The sequence below is a fragment of the Chelonoidis abingdonii genome, chromosome 15, assembly GCF_003597395.2.
Source record: "Chelonoidis abingdonii isolate Lonesome George chromosome 15, CheloAbing_2.0, whole genome shotgun sequence".
NCBI classification, from domain to species: Eukaryota; Metazoa; Chordata; order Testudines; family Testudinidae; genus Chelonoidis; species Chelonoidis abingdonii.
The window spans coordinates 33,830,775-33,846,821 of NC_133783.1; the positions used below are offsets into that span (position 1 = coordinate 33,830,775).

General features: G+C 37.2%; 2 protein-coding genes across 4 annotated transcripts in view; one reads left to right on the top strand and one right to left on the bottom strand.

The window, feature by feature from the left end:
- Window positions 1–3,281, top strand: part of LOC116832409 (protein FRA10AC1 homolog) — a 69,621-nt gene extending 66,340 nt beyond the window's left edge. The window contains exon 14 of the mRNA XM_032793117.2: window positions 312–3,281. Within this exon, the coding sequence (XP_032649008.1) occupies window positions 312–354 (43 nt within the window). The 3' untranslated portion in view covers window positions 355–3,281. The remainder of the gene's footprint in view (window positions 1–311) is intronic.
- Window positions 3,282–4,027: 746 nt separating this feature from the next.
- PDE6C (phosphodiesterase 6C) overlaps window positions 4,028–16,047 on the bottom strand; it is a 52,360-nt gene continuing 40,340 nt past the window's right edge. The window contains exons 16-22 of one of the 3 annotated variants that reach the window (XM_032793115.2): window positions 12,812–12,912; window positions 11,401–11,508; window positions 11,059–11,122; window positions 9,238–9,312; window positions 9,019–9,102; window positions 7,916–8,069; window positions 4,028–4,089 (exon numbers count right to left, since the gene is read on the bottom strand). In XM_032793115.2, the coding sequence (XP_032649006.1) occupies window positions 4,028–4,089; window positions 7,916–8,069; window positions 9,019–9,102; window positions 9,238–9,312; window positions 11,059–11,122; window positions 11,401–11,508; window positions 12,812–12,912 (648 nt within the window). Of the gene's footprint in view, window positions 4,105–4,778; window positions 4,799–7,915; window positions 8,070–9,018; window positions 9,103–9,237; window positions 9,313–11,058; window positions 11,123–11,400; window positions 11,509–12,811; window positions 12,913–16,047 lie in introns of those variants that run through there. The other 2 variants (XM_032793114.2, XM_032793116.2) reach the window with 2 other exon arrangements.

Sequence of the window (16,047 nt, forward strand, 5' to 3'; positions counted from 1 at the left end):
AAATAACCTTTAATCATTTATATACTGTACACTCCCTAATATTTATTAAGAGTAATGTCATGCCAAAATAATTTAATTATTAGGAGTATTTCCTAAATATCAAAACACTGCTTCAGTCAGGAGGAGGAGGAAATGGAAGAAAATAGAAATGTAGTATACCTCATGTGCATGGCTTTTAACTGGTTGTTCTTATAACCAGATATCTCACCAAACTTTTGTAGCACAAGGAATAAAGACTGTGTGGCTACAGATAAAAAGCCCTACATCTGCTACTCACATATTTTAATAATAATATTTGATTTTTCTTTCAGGGAGGAAGAGTTTGATGAGTATTTTCAAGACTTGTTTCTCTGAAACTCCATGTGGAAACCTAGATTAACTTCTTCTTGAATTGTCATGATTCATATCTGAATCCCAAATCAGATTTAGGAATTTATATATATTTTTTTCTATAAAAATTCCATTAAAGGCACTGCTCCTACAATTGACTGTCCATGGACACCTACCCGGGCTTGCATAAAGCATCACTGATTTCACTGGGACATGCCCATGTTTGGTCAGTTGCAGGATTGGGGCATAAGCAATTTCTCTTGGAAGATGATAGATATCCTGTACATTAATGAAGAATGACATATAACATACCTGGTTATAATTTATTTTCAGCTGAGTGCATTGTAAAGTACAAATCTAAAAAATTATAGAAGACCCTGCACATTAATCTCAAAAGAGGATGACAAGGAGACATATCAGAATGGAGTTTACTGATAGAGTGCAGTGTTTTCACAGTGATCAGATGCATGAAGTACTTTCCTCCATGCTGCGCTTTCTAGTTACTTGTTTTAAAGGGATATTCTAGTTGACTCCCTGTTCTGTATTTACTACTAAACTCTCCAATAAAATATGTATAGTTTTCTCTTAAATCTATTAAACCATGCAGCAAAGTGCTCGTGGATTTAAATTAATCAGTCATCCAGTGTTTAAGACTCAAACATCTGTATGTGTAAATCTTTTTGAAATATTGATACTGAAGTTTCCGATTCTATAAAACTTACATTTTGTTTGGCCTAAGTAAATCTTTTCTTCCTAAAATTGATGATGATGTTTTCTTTAATTTTCTGTAAGCATTAGTTCACTGTTACTCTCCTCATTTTAAGTCTTTATTTTAAATGTTGTTTGATTGCCAGTCCCATGGACACTCCACTAGTAGTTTGGGATGTTAGTTTCTCACATTTGTTTTAATAAATAAGGTACGTGGTTTGCCTCTGGGAAACGTATATATGGCTTATGCGTTATCTGTGGTTTCTGATCTCCATAGCAGTGAATGAAGGGTAATCCTACTTTAAAGGGTAATCCTGAGCATGCAAAACAAGAACATATAGTAATACTTGAGACTTACTCGTTTTTTTCCTATTCAAATTGCAGCATAACTTTAAATTCATTTTACTGTGTGTTTCCAAAGAAACAGTCTGCACAAGATTAGTTACAGTGGCCATTCCTTTTCCAATGGAAGACTACTTCAGCTGCATGAAAGACATTTGTGTTACCATAGTATGGAATGAAATTTACATTTTAAACAGTCTTGGTAAAATTAATGGTTTTTAAAATACTGTCTGTATTTTTGAAAGCTGAAACCTTAATTGGATGAGTCATTCACGCAGTAGATGCCATATAACAAAGTACTTGATGTAGACAACATAATTGCAGACATGGTTGTAATATATCCATGAACATGTTATTACATGTGCATGATTAATGTGTCTAAACATATCTCTATTTACATTTAGTATTACTTAATATAATTACAATTTTAACAGTTCATACATACAGAATGGATGACAGTACAGAGACACATTTAAGGTGTCCTTGAATAACAGGTAAAGGTAGCCTTGTATGTGTGAAGTCTTCTTTAGGTAAGAAGATGGATTTAAAGGTTAATTCTTTGTCATCTTGCAAGCTTGGTTGGGAGCCAAATCCAATCTGCAGCAATCAGTTTAAGTCTGTGTAACTTGTCTGTAGGGGCTTTAGTTGAGTCTGTTGCTATATTTGCTGCTGCAAATACTGTAGAATAGACATGTATTTTGGATACCTAACTCTTCTCTGGGCCTTCAAAATGCAGTTATAAAATGGTGCAATATACATATTAAATACATTGTTTCATTTAATATATTTTGAATTAAAAGTAGATGATAAAAGCAAACTTGGTATGTAGATATGATTTCCTCATATCTACATTTATTACAGAAAATAATACATTATATCCAGTTTTATGGCATTTTTAAGCTGCATAAATATTTGGCCCATTAATACATTAAAGATATAACAAATGGGAATATTTTTTTATTTGGGAAGAATATTTGGGAAGAATGTTTTATTTCTCATTATAGTTGCACAGTATCTATGTCTTGTGTGTATGTTAGAACATTTTTTAATCATTTTTTATAAAAATGCTAGAAGGATATCGGGAAAGAGAAAGGAGAATGTAGTTCAGCATGCCATGTACACAGCATAATTTGGGTGTAACCTGTGCACATTTAGAAAGAATAGTGTTTTAATGTATGGAGATACAAAATCAGAGACTTATTAATGGAGCATGGTCAGTAACTGCACATCACAGTTGAAGAGAAAATTCTGAAATGTTTTTCTCCTGCACTTTGTAGGGAAACTCAATATTCAGTAAAAGTATTCATCATGGGGCAAATATTCCCCCTGCCTCTGTGGGTGTTAGATTCCCTTCAAGCAATACAACCTGTACATTCCTGTTTTCTGGGGGAAAGGAAGGATGGCAGGATTCGGGGAGCCTGCACATGGAGAGAATAATTTGTGCATTGCAGAACCACCCTTTATACTTCTGCACTGTTAGATTTGGAATTGGGTCCAGTGGATACTCTGGAATATGAATTTTGTACATAAATCCACTGGTCATTCCCCTTTTCCCCGCCTATGGGAATGGCAGTCACTCCACACCAAGAGCGGAAGAGTGGCTGTGGAAAGCTCCATTGCCATTCTTTATACTTGCTTACAAAGAGACCGTTAATGCACAGACTAGTTTCCTAGGGTGTGACTAGGGGAGGATTTGTGAAGACTGTTTTTTCTCCAATCTTGTTGGGGCAAATTCAGTGATTCTGAAATACCAAACGAATGTATTTGTTATTCTGTCCAAAAATGTTGTATCCGCATTTCATATACCTTTTAAGACATTTGAACATATAGTCCTGCTCAAGGGATATTGGTGTAGATCCTTTGATAAATTCTTCATTCTAAATAAAAAGCTTACAGTTCTTATGGCTGCATTTCGGTTTTATGTAAAGAGACCGTTTTTGTTTATATAGGATATCAGGTTCATGAGCCATTAGCAGATAAATAACGGACAGAATTGTGTACTTATGGAGAAGGGAATGGTTTCTCCAAAGGCCTTGCTGCAATTACAGATTGACAGTGGTAGCTTCAGGGGGCCATGGGCCTGATTTTGTAGACACAGGACTGATGCTAGTGGTTAGGTCTTCTGAAGTGGTGGAAGGGACAACTCCAGGATTGTATCTAGAATTGAGGATGCAGGTATGGGATATAGTTCAGTCCAGATGAAAGAAATAAACATAATATAAAAATGTAATGCTATGAGTTATGAAATTGTCTGCAATGTTTGGTTTCTGGTATGTGCAATTTAGATCTTGTGATACGAAATTACTGGTTGTAATCTATCATTAAAAATAATTTATAATTTTCTGGACAGTCTGCAGCATTTAATAAAAATACTGTATATAAATTGAGTGACGAGAAACAATACCAAGAATTGAACTCATAATCAACTCATTTTGCCCCATAATTCATGTTTTCTAGTTTTCAATGGATTCTGCCTCTTTTATGCCATTAGTAGTGACACTGAATAGACGGCAGTTGTTTAAGAGGATTATTTGGCCTATGCTTTGCAGAAATCCACTGAGGCTTGTTGAAGTTGTTTCTAGATTGTTTTATTTTTCCTGTAGCAGAAACATAGACTTTGAGATTCTTTTAGTGCCATTGAAATGCATTACAAAATTATACATGTTTTGGATTTGCCATCATCATCTCCGCCACCTCCTCCACCTTTCGCTGCATCTTGTTCAGCTAATAAAAAGCAGAAAAGGAATATGAATAATGAGCGAATTCCTTTCATTTTACTAAGCTTCATTTTTTGCTTTATAAATGTTAATTTTGTGACATGCATTTTAATTTTATTCTATAACACAAGTGTGTTTGTCCACTTGAAAACTGAACACACTTTCAGGATTTATATATATTTTGTGATTAATATTGAACAACCAAACTGTTGACAAATGGTGCAGTAGTTAATATCGGCATTTATCAATGGACAAACACACACTGAACCACTTTTACTGGAAAGTTTCAGCAATTATGTAAACTTAATCCTGTCCCTCTCCATCCTGCCACCACAACTGAATAATGAAAGCCTGCAAAGGAGTAAACTCTTGGATCAATTATAATCTTTGAGACTACTGGGGGAAGAGGGGTATGGAAATTTTCACTTAAGTGTTGATTATGATTATATAAACTTTTATCTAGAAATCTGTTTCCAATCAAGAAAGATACTTTTTTGTATGTTCAATAACTGCTGTCACTAACAGTGTTAACGTCTCTCTCAAATGATTCCACGGGTTTTTATTGGTCTAAGTTCTGATCTGTTCAGTATAGTAACTTGTTTTTAGATTCATTTTAAGCTGACATACCATTATTAGAATTAAAACTTACATTTGAAAGTTGTGGATCACCATGTTACTAGGTTATTTTCGACCCTTTCCACCTGCATTAAAACATGTCACATGATCAGTGCCCTACCCTCTGAAATTTGTGGATATAATTAACAGTATGATATTAAATATAATTTGTTCTAATTTTATAATATCTTGTCCTGTTTATTTTCTGTTCTGAACTTTCCACTGTTGTGGTTCAGCAAATATGTTTATTTTCTTTTTTGTCTGCCAGATGGCTAGACAAGGAGATGGTATAACCAGGTCAGTGTGATCTAGGGAAATGGCTGTATTTCAACATATGTATCTCTGAATAGTTTGTATGAAGCAATTTAACAAACCCACAACCAACTATTTGAAACTGAGAAGAATTTTTAAAACTCCTCAAAAATTAAACCATTAACCTGTTTGTTCTGTGTTTACATAACCTTGATTTTGGTGGTTTAATAATTTATCATGTTCTGTACCTTGTAAATCTGCATGACCTCATCCCAGTGTGCATTTTCAAAATACTGGATAACATATAACCTTTTGTAATACCATCAGTTATGTTAATATGCATATTGGGCAATGTCCTCATCGACTGCAAAGGACCGGCTGAGGATCTGGCCAGTTGTCTTTAGAGTTGTCTGCTTGTGTGGATATAGTTTGTGTAAGTCACAGGGATCACATCAACCAAGTAACCCCAAGTACCAGCAATTTAAAATGGTCACGATATCTGGTGACAGTACAAGTTTACTATTCTTTCCAGACATATAATCTGATTGTTCTTTAAGTGGAATCTTAGTTTTAAGGGCTTGATCCTGCACCTATTAACATCAGTGGGAGTGTGTCATTGACTTCAGTTGGCAAAATATCAGACCCTAAATGATGATCTTCTTTGCCAATAATTTATGAAGATGAAACTTTGTGTTGGTGCGAAATGTTGCTATTTTCAGTGGGATTTCTCTCTTTTTGGCACTCTAGACATTACATTCTTAAATCCCAGTACATCAATATGATGTAAATCCCATATTTGCTGTCTCTTGTGTGGTGCTTACCAATAGACCCAGCTTGAAAGAGATAGGATTGCTACTACATCAGAAAAGTATACAGGTGCATATCAAATTAGAAGAAAATGGAATGTACTCCACACCTATAAAGTGTGGGTAATAGATATCCTGGTGCAACATGGCAAACAATTTATCTCCTGCAGTTTTACTATAAGAATGAATTATTGTTGCAGTAGTCCATGCATGTAGATACCAAAGGTGGTGTGTTTTTGTGATGTTAAACCTGACATGATAACTTAAGGTACTGCACACTTTCAGCCATATTTCTAAAATGTAAGACTTTGAAAGTATTCATGCAGACAGGCTTTGATTTCAACACTTGACCCATTTTGCTAGACTTCTCTTTCAAAAATTAGTTTTCAATAAGTGATGTCTTTTACAGCATGCTTAAACCACCTTTACAGTGTAGGCTTCTGAATTTTGGGTTAGTCTTATTGGTTAAATTGAGTCAGAAACTCTTTAGTTCTGGTTCAGCCTCTAATAGTGACTTGATGTGTGGCCTTGAGTAGTTTCCACGTCTGCATAATATGGGAAGAAAATGTACCTACTTCTGATGGATATTGAAGATATTGTGAAGATTAATTAATAAATTAATGATTGCACAGTGCCCCGAAGATGTAAAACACTATTTAACAGCAAATTGTTTTTGTTCATGAAATTGTGCCTGCAGTTCACTTTTGGAGTCATTTGCCATTGCTTGTAATCTCTGAGCCTTTCAAAGTAGCCCAGCTACTGAAGTAGCCCAGGCTGGCAGACTTTAGCCCTGAGAGCTGATGTTCCAAATGCAGTTATTTTTATAACATAGTTGGCTTCATTCACTCTTACACCCTTTATTCAATCTTACGGCCTTAGTCTCTACCAAATCAGAAGTCCTTTCTTGGCATCCCTTGAAGAAAAAGATCTGGGCTTAGTTATAACCTCCAGTTCATCAAGAGAGTAAAACTACTGAGTCATCACTAACTCCTGGAAGTTCACCTGCATTGAATCACCGAAGGGATTATTTCTCCCATTTCCTTTTCCACCGACAGAACTTTCACGCAACGATATTCTCCAGACTCTGGAAAATGGTACAATGGTTTTGTCCATGAAGAGTTGACGGGATCTGGTTTACTAGAGCCTGGCAACAACTACCATCAATTCCGCCAACAGCCAGGAAACCTGACCAACTTCTACTAGGTTCCTCAGCAAAGTATTCTGAGATCTCTGGTAGGTTCTGCATACTTGAAAGTGTCTAAATAAGGGAAGCTTCCAGGTACACACTCCTTACAAGATTGTTTGAAGGTTAGGTCATAGGAAAAAAAATGTTTACTCGTTAGTTATGCTATCGGTGAAGATTTCAAATTACCATGTTGTGAGAGTGCAGTATGATCAAGATCTTTTGAATAAGCTTATCCTCATCATGGATTTCTTTCCTGCCTTTCATAAGTAGCCCCTAAAATCTCAAATCCAGAAAACTAGGTATATGCTTTGGGCTGTGTTTGATGCTTCACATGGAGCAGCATTCTCTGACTTCTGAGAATGTAGTTTTAGCTTCTGAACTTTGGACTGTCCAGGAAAGTTGAACGGAAAGTGTTAGACTTATTTGAGGGATTTGCTTTCTTTGGCAGTGGAACTGTTGAAAAAAGATAAAGAGACCAGGACAAAAGATCAACCCCAGAGACTTTTCCAGTCTTATAGGGAATATTCATTGCTTTTTCATTCCAAAGACAGTATGCTGAACCAGGTCCATGTTCTCAGCTTGCTTTCCATCCTCTGGGTTAGCAGAAATGAGCTTAAATTGCTTAATAGTTTACAGGTTGATGCCTCCAGAGAACCATTTCTTCAGCCCTGCTGGTGCCTGCAACTGCAGCAGTTTTGTTAAGTTCAAAAAAGTCTCACCAGGGTGATTTTGTCACACTTTCCAACATGGGAGTCTAGGACATCAGTCCCGTGTGTCCTGGATTGTGTAATCTTGGCAAGTTACTCATCATTCCACTATACACAAAGCAAATTCTGCTAGTTTTGGCCTCACATAGCACTTGAGCATTGAAATAAATGTGTATTTGGATGTGTGTGCTTCAGACAGAATATCCTAAGTGGTTGCTTAGTATATGAGTGAAAATCTTAAAGATGCCTAACCTTTTTTGGCTGCTTCTTCTTCCAGCTTTTTCTTTTCTTCCTCAATAATTTTCATCTTTTCTTCATATTCATCCGCCCGTGTTTTCCATTCCACCCTGTTGTTTTGAAGACCATCCAACATTGGTGTAATTTCCTTGTGAAACCTTGAGAATTCCTAAATAAACAGTATGAGTTAGTAAATTGTCCATTTATAATGAATGGTTGTTTTCAGGTTCTAGCACGAATACACAAATATTGTTGATGTGTACAGAAACTTCATTTGCTTTCACCTTCCAGAGAGAGATTTACGTTTGTTTTGTGTTACAAGATCAGCACTTTGTTGGTGTACACCAGAAGAACCCACAAGCTAGGCAAAGGGAAAAGATGAAGTGCAGTTGTACTTGCAGATACCATTCCTTTGGTGGTGGGGTATAAGCATGTGGTGGGAGTTTATCAAGCACCAAACTGGGTTAGTAACATGAAAGGCCCGAATTATGTGCTGTAAAGTCTTCCCTTTTCCCTAAGCCTCCCCCCATGCAATGCACTCTCCTGGTGTGTCTTTGCCCATACTAACGATAACACTTGTGATAGCTGAAGACTGGACTTTTACCTGTTGCTGTTGAAAGTATTACATTTCATTCTACTGCATGGCATTTTGGAAGAGTCTTAAAATCCAGATGGTGTAGAAACATAGATTACATTGCTGTTTAGAAGATGTTAACAACTCAAGTACTTCCTATGCGAATCCAGCACAGGTGCATAACTTTTCATTGATCCCCAATCCATCCATGTGTTCTGCCCTTCGTGTTAGATGGGGCTCTGTGAAGCTCCATGATTAAGCTCAAACTCAATCTTTTAAGGAACTGAGCAACTTCTGGAGATGCTGAGTGCCCTTGAATTCCTTGGGACTTCAGGGGGTTCCACATCTGCAGAAGATGCTAAGCACCTTTTAGGAGTGTGTGGTACTATGCAGGAAGAGGTGAAAAATCATGACCCTTTGAGTGACAGCTATTTGAATGACGAGGAAGGCCCTGCTAACATCTAGAATGTTTTAATCCAAACTATTTTTTGTCACTTGTGTCATTAGAGTCAATGCAAAGGAAGAATAAAAGTTTTATTCTTACCTTGTATACAAATGTACACACAAAATCAATGAAACCAACTTGAAGCTTAGGCAATTCATCTGCTTTGTTTCTGTCCATCATAGGCTAGAAAAGAATATCAATATTTTATGAATTTGGTACATTTTGATTCGATACAGACAACTGTTACTGACAAACATGTCTTCAATAGCTATTATTTCATATTGAAGATGATGCTGTTTAACATGTCAAAATACTTACAATTGGCTGTTGCTCTAGCACAGTTCGCTCCAGATCACCTTGTTCCCAAAATTCATTCGCAACCATAAGGGCAACCTGAGAATGAGAATCTCCTGTGTTACTGATGTTGTATTAATCAGTACAGTTGTAGAATGATGCTGGAATGTATTCAAGTCTTTCCAGAAAATGTTGAAGAATGTTTTTGTTTAGGATTAATTGAGAGTTAATTAGGTAATTTCATTGAAAAACAACCAATTTTTTTCAAGCTAGGAGTGCTGCTGGTCCTTCAACTGGCAGAGTGATTCCTAATATATCCAGTAATATACCCAGATATACTAGACCAAAGGAAAATGTATAATCCAGTTTATCACAGCTGCTATTTGAATTTTGCCAGTATGTTTTTTGCGGTAATGTTTATGCTTTTACTTGTGCATATGTATGTATGTATCAACTGAACAAAATTACCTAGGAACTGACAGGAAATGTTTTTTGCATCTTATTGAACTACTGAAACCTTGCTACCAGCTCCCCTCCTGCAAGTTTTCTTGCTACCAGTGTTATCCATAAGATGTTTGGAAAGGTTCTCCAGGAGGAGAGAATTCTGGTAAATAAAAAACAGCAAAATACCATCATTGTAGAATATGTAGACACAAAACTACTCCACACTGTTCTTTCTGGGATCGTTAACACACAGCTAGGTGAATTACAGAACAAGAATGCTGCAGTGTGAGGCTTTTGTTAGTAAACAGATGGTATCTGCCATTTTGATGGTATTTTGGGGCATACTCGCTGAATGGTACATAGTTGAAAATAGTATTTTCCATGGTGTTCCAAGACAATAGAGAAACATAATAAAATCTCCTAATTATAAAGTATACTGCTTGGAATGCTCTGCAACTTTGTCAGTTTACATTATTAGAATAGCCATCTGCAGGCTAATCAATGTCTATGGGCCTGACATAGCTCTTTTGCTAGGCCTGCCTCTTACGTAGCTGATTCAAGATGTCATGACCAGGAAACTCTACTTTTAGTATACTCAGATGCCAATTGGAAAATAAATAGGATTTCATTCTTTGTGTGAAGGATCTATCTTTTTGTTACTATGGGTCTACATAGACTGTGTTCCATCCCAGTGGAGCCTAACAGAGAATTTAATTCTAGTTTTAGAATTGTTCAAGGAAGTAACCCAAGAGATCAGCTCTTATTAAAGCCATCTTGTCTGTATAGATACCTATAATTCATGCACTGACAGCATTTCTAAGTAGTGGTGTGCAAGATGCTCCCTTCAAAGCCATAAAAATCCATATTGTTGAATCCATTTTAGAGTGGCCTAGTCACACGGAAATAGTGCAAGGATCTACATTTGTCTGTGTGTTGGTGTCTAGTTTAAGATGATGCTATTGTAAAAGCTGCACCCTAAAGCTGGCAGAAGAAAAGCAAGAATTTGATAAAATAGAAGTGAGAGAGAGTCAGTTATCAAGGATCCTTTAAAGAAAACTTGAATGGATACTACAGGCAGGGACAACTATACTGACTGATTTGCACGTGGGAGGGTGGGGACAATGGGGAGATGCTACAGGGGGCTCATGGCATGGAGTGCCTAGTGCCATGGATTGCCTTAATTGGTCCCTGTTTCCAGAAAATGGTGTCCAACTCTCAGGCACAATTTGTAGATGCAAGTGGTTACTCTTTGTTTTACACTTAAATATCTATAGACTTGCAATATAAAATGAATTTTCTGTATTGTCATTCACTGATGCAATGAGAGAGAGCGCAAATATAAATGTGTATGACATCAAAATTAAAATATTTGTATACAATTTTTCTTTTTGAGATACTAACCTGACTTTGCACCTCCCACGGCTTGGTTATAGCCGACAGGTCACAACCAGTCATCATCATAGCCCTTTGAAGAAACAGAAATAGTGTAAGTATGCTAGAGAAAAAACCCAGGGGACAGATTTTTATACTTATTCAGGTACCTAAAGGTGCAGATAGGTGCCTAGGGAGATTTTCAAAATTGCCTATGAGACTAACTCCAAAGTGAAGCCAGTGGGAGTTAGGAGCCTACTCACTTCTGAAAATCCCACTAGGTGCCTATCTGCATCTTATGGCTCCTTAATACTTCTAAAAATCTGGCCCTAAATAACTTATTGAAAGAAGAGTAAGATACTAACTACTTACATGATAACTTCTTTTTTGGTTGGGTCGATAGATATATATTTAATTGCCTCCTCTTCTGTTTGCATTTTTTCAACTGCATCCACAATCTTTTGAAACATAGTCCTTTTCCTGGAAAAATGTATGAATATTTCATATATAAAGTATTGGTATCCAAAAATGTCTGCGCTTTTGCATAATAGGTACTTCTTATATTAATGCTTTTCTAAAATAGTATGCTTCAGCTCTAACTCCCACTGAAGTCCATTTATTTTAATGGGAATTATATTTAAGTATTATATAGCTCATAGACTTGGCCGTAGATTCCTGACACGTAATGCTTTTGTCAATATGTCAAGCTTTAATATGAAAAGCAACAGATTTCCTAAATCTGTATATTGCTACTTGTGTTCATTTTGTTTCTTGAATTTTATCCAAATATTGTAAGGATTTACATATTTTCATTCTTGATTGATTCTGCAAAGAAATCAATTGGAAAAGGTTAAAAGATCGCTATTTATAAAGAGAGGTTAAGTAACCTGCTATGCGATCCTTCTGGGTGATGGATGCTGTAGAGAGTTATTGCTTAATAAATTTCTTTATTTGCATTTAGAGGTTTCACCTCACTGGACAGAGTTGTAGCATACATAAAACATTCTAATATAATTAGAAATATTTATCGTTCATTGTAAAAAGTGCATTGAATATGGATCACTTGTTGACTTCCCTGTTATCTGCCAGCTCTGAGTGTCAAAAATCTTTAAACAGTTAAAGGGAAAGAGCTCCATATGTCTTTTTTAGAAAAACTTCAGAACTCTTAGGGCCTGACCCAGCATTCATTTTAGTCAGTGGGAATATTTCCATTGACTTTAGATAGTGGTGGATCAGGTTCATCAGATAGTAAATAGACAAATTATTTGATCTTTGGAATTCTTGACACATTTGACACTGGTGATTTTTTTTAATGTCTGGATTTCTTTTATCATACTTTAGTTCTACGTCATAGGCCATCCCTGTTTAAGTTTATGGCAGCATTTTGACAATTTCAATATGAGTGATTCTAGTACAGAATATCTACATAAAATATCACATACACACTACAGTTGGACTACACTGTCAACATAGAGTGCCTTTTAAAATATAGCGTGCACTGTCAATGGAAAGTGTATTTGGATGGCCTAATAAATATATGCTCTATATCAGTATGAGACATGGAGGAAAATTCATGATTTGTGTTTTGAGATTTAAAGGCCTCAAGTGAATCAAAGAAAATATTTTATTCCTTATAATGAGCTTGAAGAATGAAGTTTTTCAGAATAACTTCATTTTAAAATATAGCTCTGGAAACTGTTTACAACTAGGTAAAACTACAGTCATGAATTGTACAGGATTGAGAATTTTTTCAGTAGGAAGTTATACGTAATTTAGTACTTACTTGAAATACAAAGCCAAGTCAGTTGCTATTATTGCAACTTCAAATAAATGTAAAACGGTTTCAAACTGGCGCTTATTTAGGTTCTGGAAGATGTTTAAACTCTGCAAGATGGAAAGTTTACAAATTCAATTCCTCTTACAAAATTATCTTCGGTTTGTACTCTACAGGCTGTACCATAGTATATTATAATAAGCCTGCTGTACAGCCATCTATGGTTCCTTAAATCAAAATAAAATGTTAGATACAGTTTTGGAAAAACAGGTGTGGCTAAAAAAAAAAACAGGTAACCTTATGGTGTACTGTGAGGAGAACTGAAAATGGTTTAATAAAAACACCAAAATTATTTTATATTCCATAGCCTAAACACTTCTGTTACTATGATGTGATATTATAGTGACAATAGTAAGACATTTTATTAAGAGTTATCAGAATCAATATACAAATACAGTGTTTGCAAAGGTAAGAGTGAGATTTCCACAAGCTTTCTTCTTTTTCTGAAATGCTCTGTGAATGTTGAATCATGTCTTAGAATAGCTTGGTCTAGGACAGTTGAAATTGGGGGGTAGTTAGATCCTTGAATTTTTAGTAAAATAACAAAACAAATAATATGTATGCAGTGTTGTAGCTGTGTTGGTCCCAGAACTGTGGAGGGACAAGGTGGGTGAGGTGTGGTATCTTTTATTGGACCAATTTCTGTTGGTGAGAGAGACAACCTTTTGAGCTTACACAGAAGAGCTTGAAGAGCTCTCACCAACAGTTGTCTCTTTCACCAACAGAAGTTGGTTCAATAAAAGATATTACCTCACCCACCTTGTCTCACTAAAATAAATAATATCTCTACTTCCTTGGAGATACCAAAATAGAAAGTAGCTTTGGAGCTCCTTTGGAATGGTAAATTATTAGAACATCTGAGCAACTGCAATCTTTACTTGCATGATGCAATGTGCAACCAATACATGCTCATCATGTAGTTTAATTTTCTTTGATTGGCTGCAGAGCCATCTCCAGGCACCAGTCCAGCAAGTAGGTGCTTGGGGCGGCACGTCCGGCTCTTTGGCGGCAGGTCCTTCACTCCCTCTCGGAGTGAAAGACCAGCTGCCAAATTGCCGCAGAAGACTGAAGCGGCGGCAGTAGAGCTGATCGCAATCGTGTGGTGGTGGGTTTTTGGTTTTTTTTGCTGCTTGGGGAGGCAAAAACCCCGGACCCAGCCCTGATTGGCTGGATCCCTGCCCATCCCATATCTAATCCAGACCACATTGTTTTTGGGAGATGCATACTTGTTCTCCATTTTCAAACCACTTAGAATAAAGATTAAGTGTCATTTATCTTAAAATGAAACAAGAATTTGCTTGGAATGTAAACCAGTGGATTGTAATAAGGTATGATTATGAAAACATACAAAGCAGTTCCTATGTTCCTTGTGGTGGCTAAACTTCATGGGTGAAATGTCTGTTCTGCTCTTTTATAGTAACTGAATCTAGAACAACTGTTCAAGGGCCATCTTGTTTTATATTAGTTCTTTTTTGGTGTCCTTGATAGCAGAAACTCCCTTACTGTACAGCTCCTCTTGGAGCATAGTTACTCCTTCATATATCTTGCAGAATGAGGGGACAGAGAGGGAATGACATCAGGCAAGGGCTCCATGGCCTTTTGAAATTCACAAGGATGGATAGAAGCCTAACCATCCTCCACTTCAGAGGGCAGACAGGATGAGGACATGTTCCCATTCCTACTTCTGCTAAATTGAGAGTAGGGTCATGAGTGCCTGATAATTCCAAGACAGTAGCTGGGGAACCCCTAAAAGTTACAGTGCTGTAGTATCTTTGAAACCTGTAGCATGGAACCCAGTGGGGTTTCATGGATTTGAGAGCTAGAAATTATGGAGCATTAATTCTCCTGCTTTCACTTTAGTAGTGCTGGCAGTAAGGCTGTGGGTGTGTTTGTGATTCCACTCAGTGGTGAAGGGTGTGACTGCTCTCTAACCTTATTGGTTGGAGAGCAGAAGCCTTTAACTAGCACTCCTTTTAAGATGCAGGATGGAGGGAATGACTACCAAGTGCCCTAAAGTCCTTAAGAAAAAGAGACCACCTTTGGAGTAGGGAGGATCAGGCCGCCAATCACCCCAGAAAACATCTGTTACCTTTGGAGGAGTCATGGGGAAAAGGGATGGTTGGATGGGGCTGTGGTAGGTGACCTATAGCTGTGTGATGGGCTTTACCCGATGTCAGAGAACTGTATGTGGACCAGATCTTATCTTCCCAGATTGCACTAGAACCCAGATCCACTCTGTTCTTGGGGATGTTATGAAGATGTAACTCTGCTACATTTATACACAATTAAAAACACAACATAATCTACAATCCATGTAACACAGCAGTGCCAATTCTTCCCCATGTTCATTTGCTTGTATGTGGTAACCGTATTCCCCACCTTTCATCTGTGTCTAGATTTTAAGCCTTTCAGGGCAGTGATTCTTTTTTCCATGTAACTACTACTACTAATATATCACATGTGACTCCGGCCTAAGCTGCTGCTCTCCTTCCCCTGCACTGAAAGAAATGAGGATACTGAGTCTTTAATAGTCTCAGACTTTGACATATTTCTTAGACTGTTTAAGCTTGTTGGCCTCTCTTCCCCCTTAAATTGGGGAAGAGGGGAGGAGAGCTGCAGTTCAAACTACAGCCTCTTGTGATATCAGTATTCAGGAGCTCCAAAGATCTTGACAAGTTTCTCCAGCAACAGTAGGAAGTTAGGGTCTGATATTTCTAGTATGAAAAACAAGTAGAAAAACATTTTTAAAGATGAGGCCATTTTTATTCATAAAGCTCCCATCTAGTTTCCCATCACCATAGTGTTGAAGCATGTCCTATGGATTTGTCCTGCCAAACTCCCTGTGCAGTAGGGAAATAGTACACCTTTACAGGTGGGAAATGGAGGCGTAGTGAGAGCAGTTGACTTGTCCAGTGATTCTCAAACTTTTGTACTGGTGACCCCTTTCGCATAGCAAGCCTCTGAGTGTGGACTTCCCTTTATCAATTATATATTTAACACTGTTATAAATGCTGGAGGCAAAGCAGGTTTGGGGTGGAGGCTGACAGCTCGCATGCCCCCTTGTCATAACCTTGCAACCCCCTGAGGGGTCCTGACCCTCCAGTTTGAGAACCCCTGGACTTGTCCAAGGGCACGCAGGAAGTCTGTAGGTACGGCTTCAGTGCACACTCCTTTTGTGGAGTACA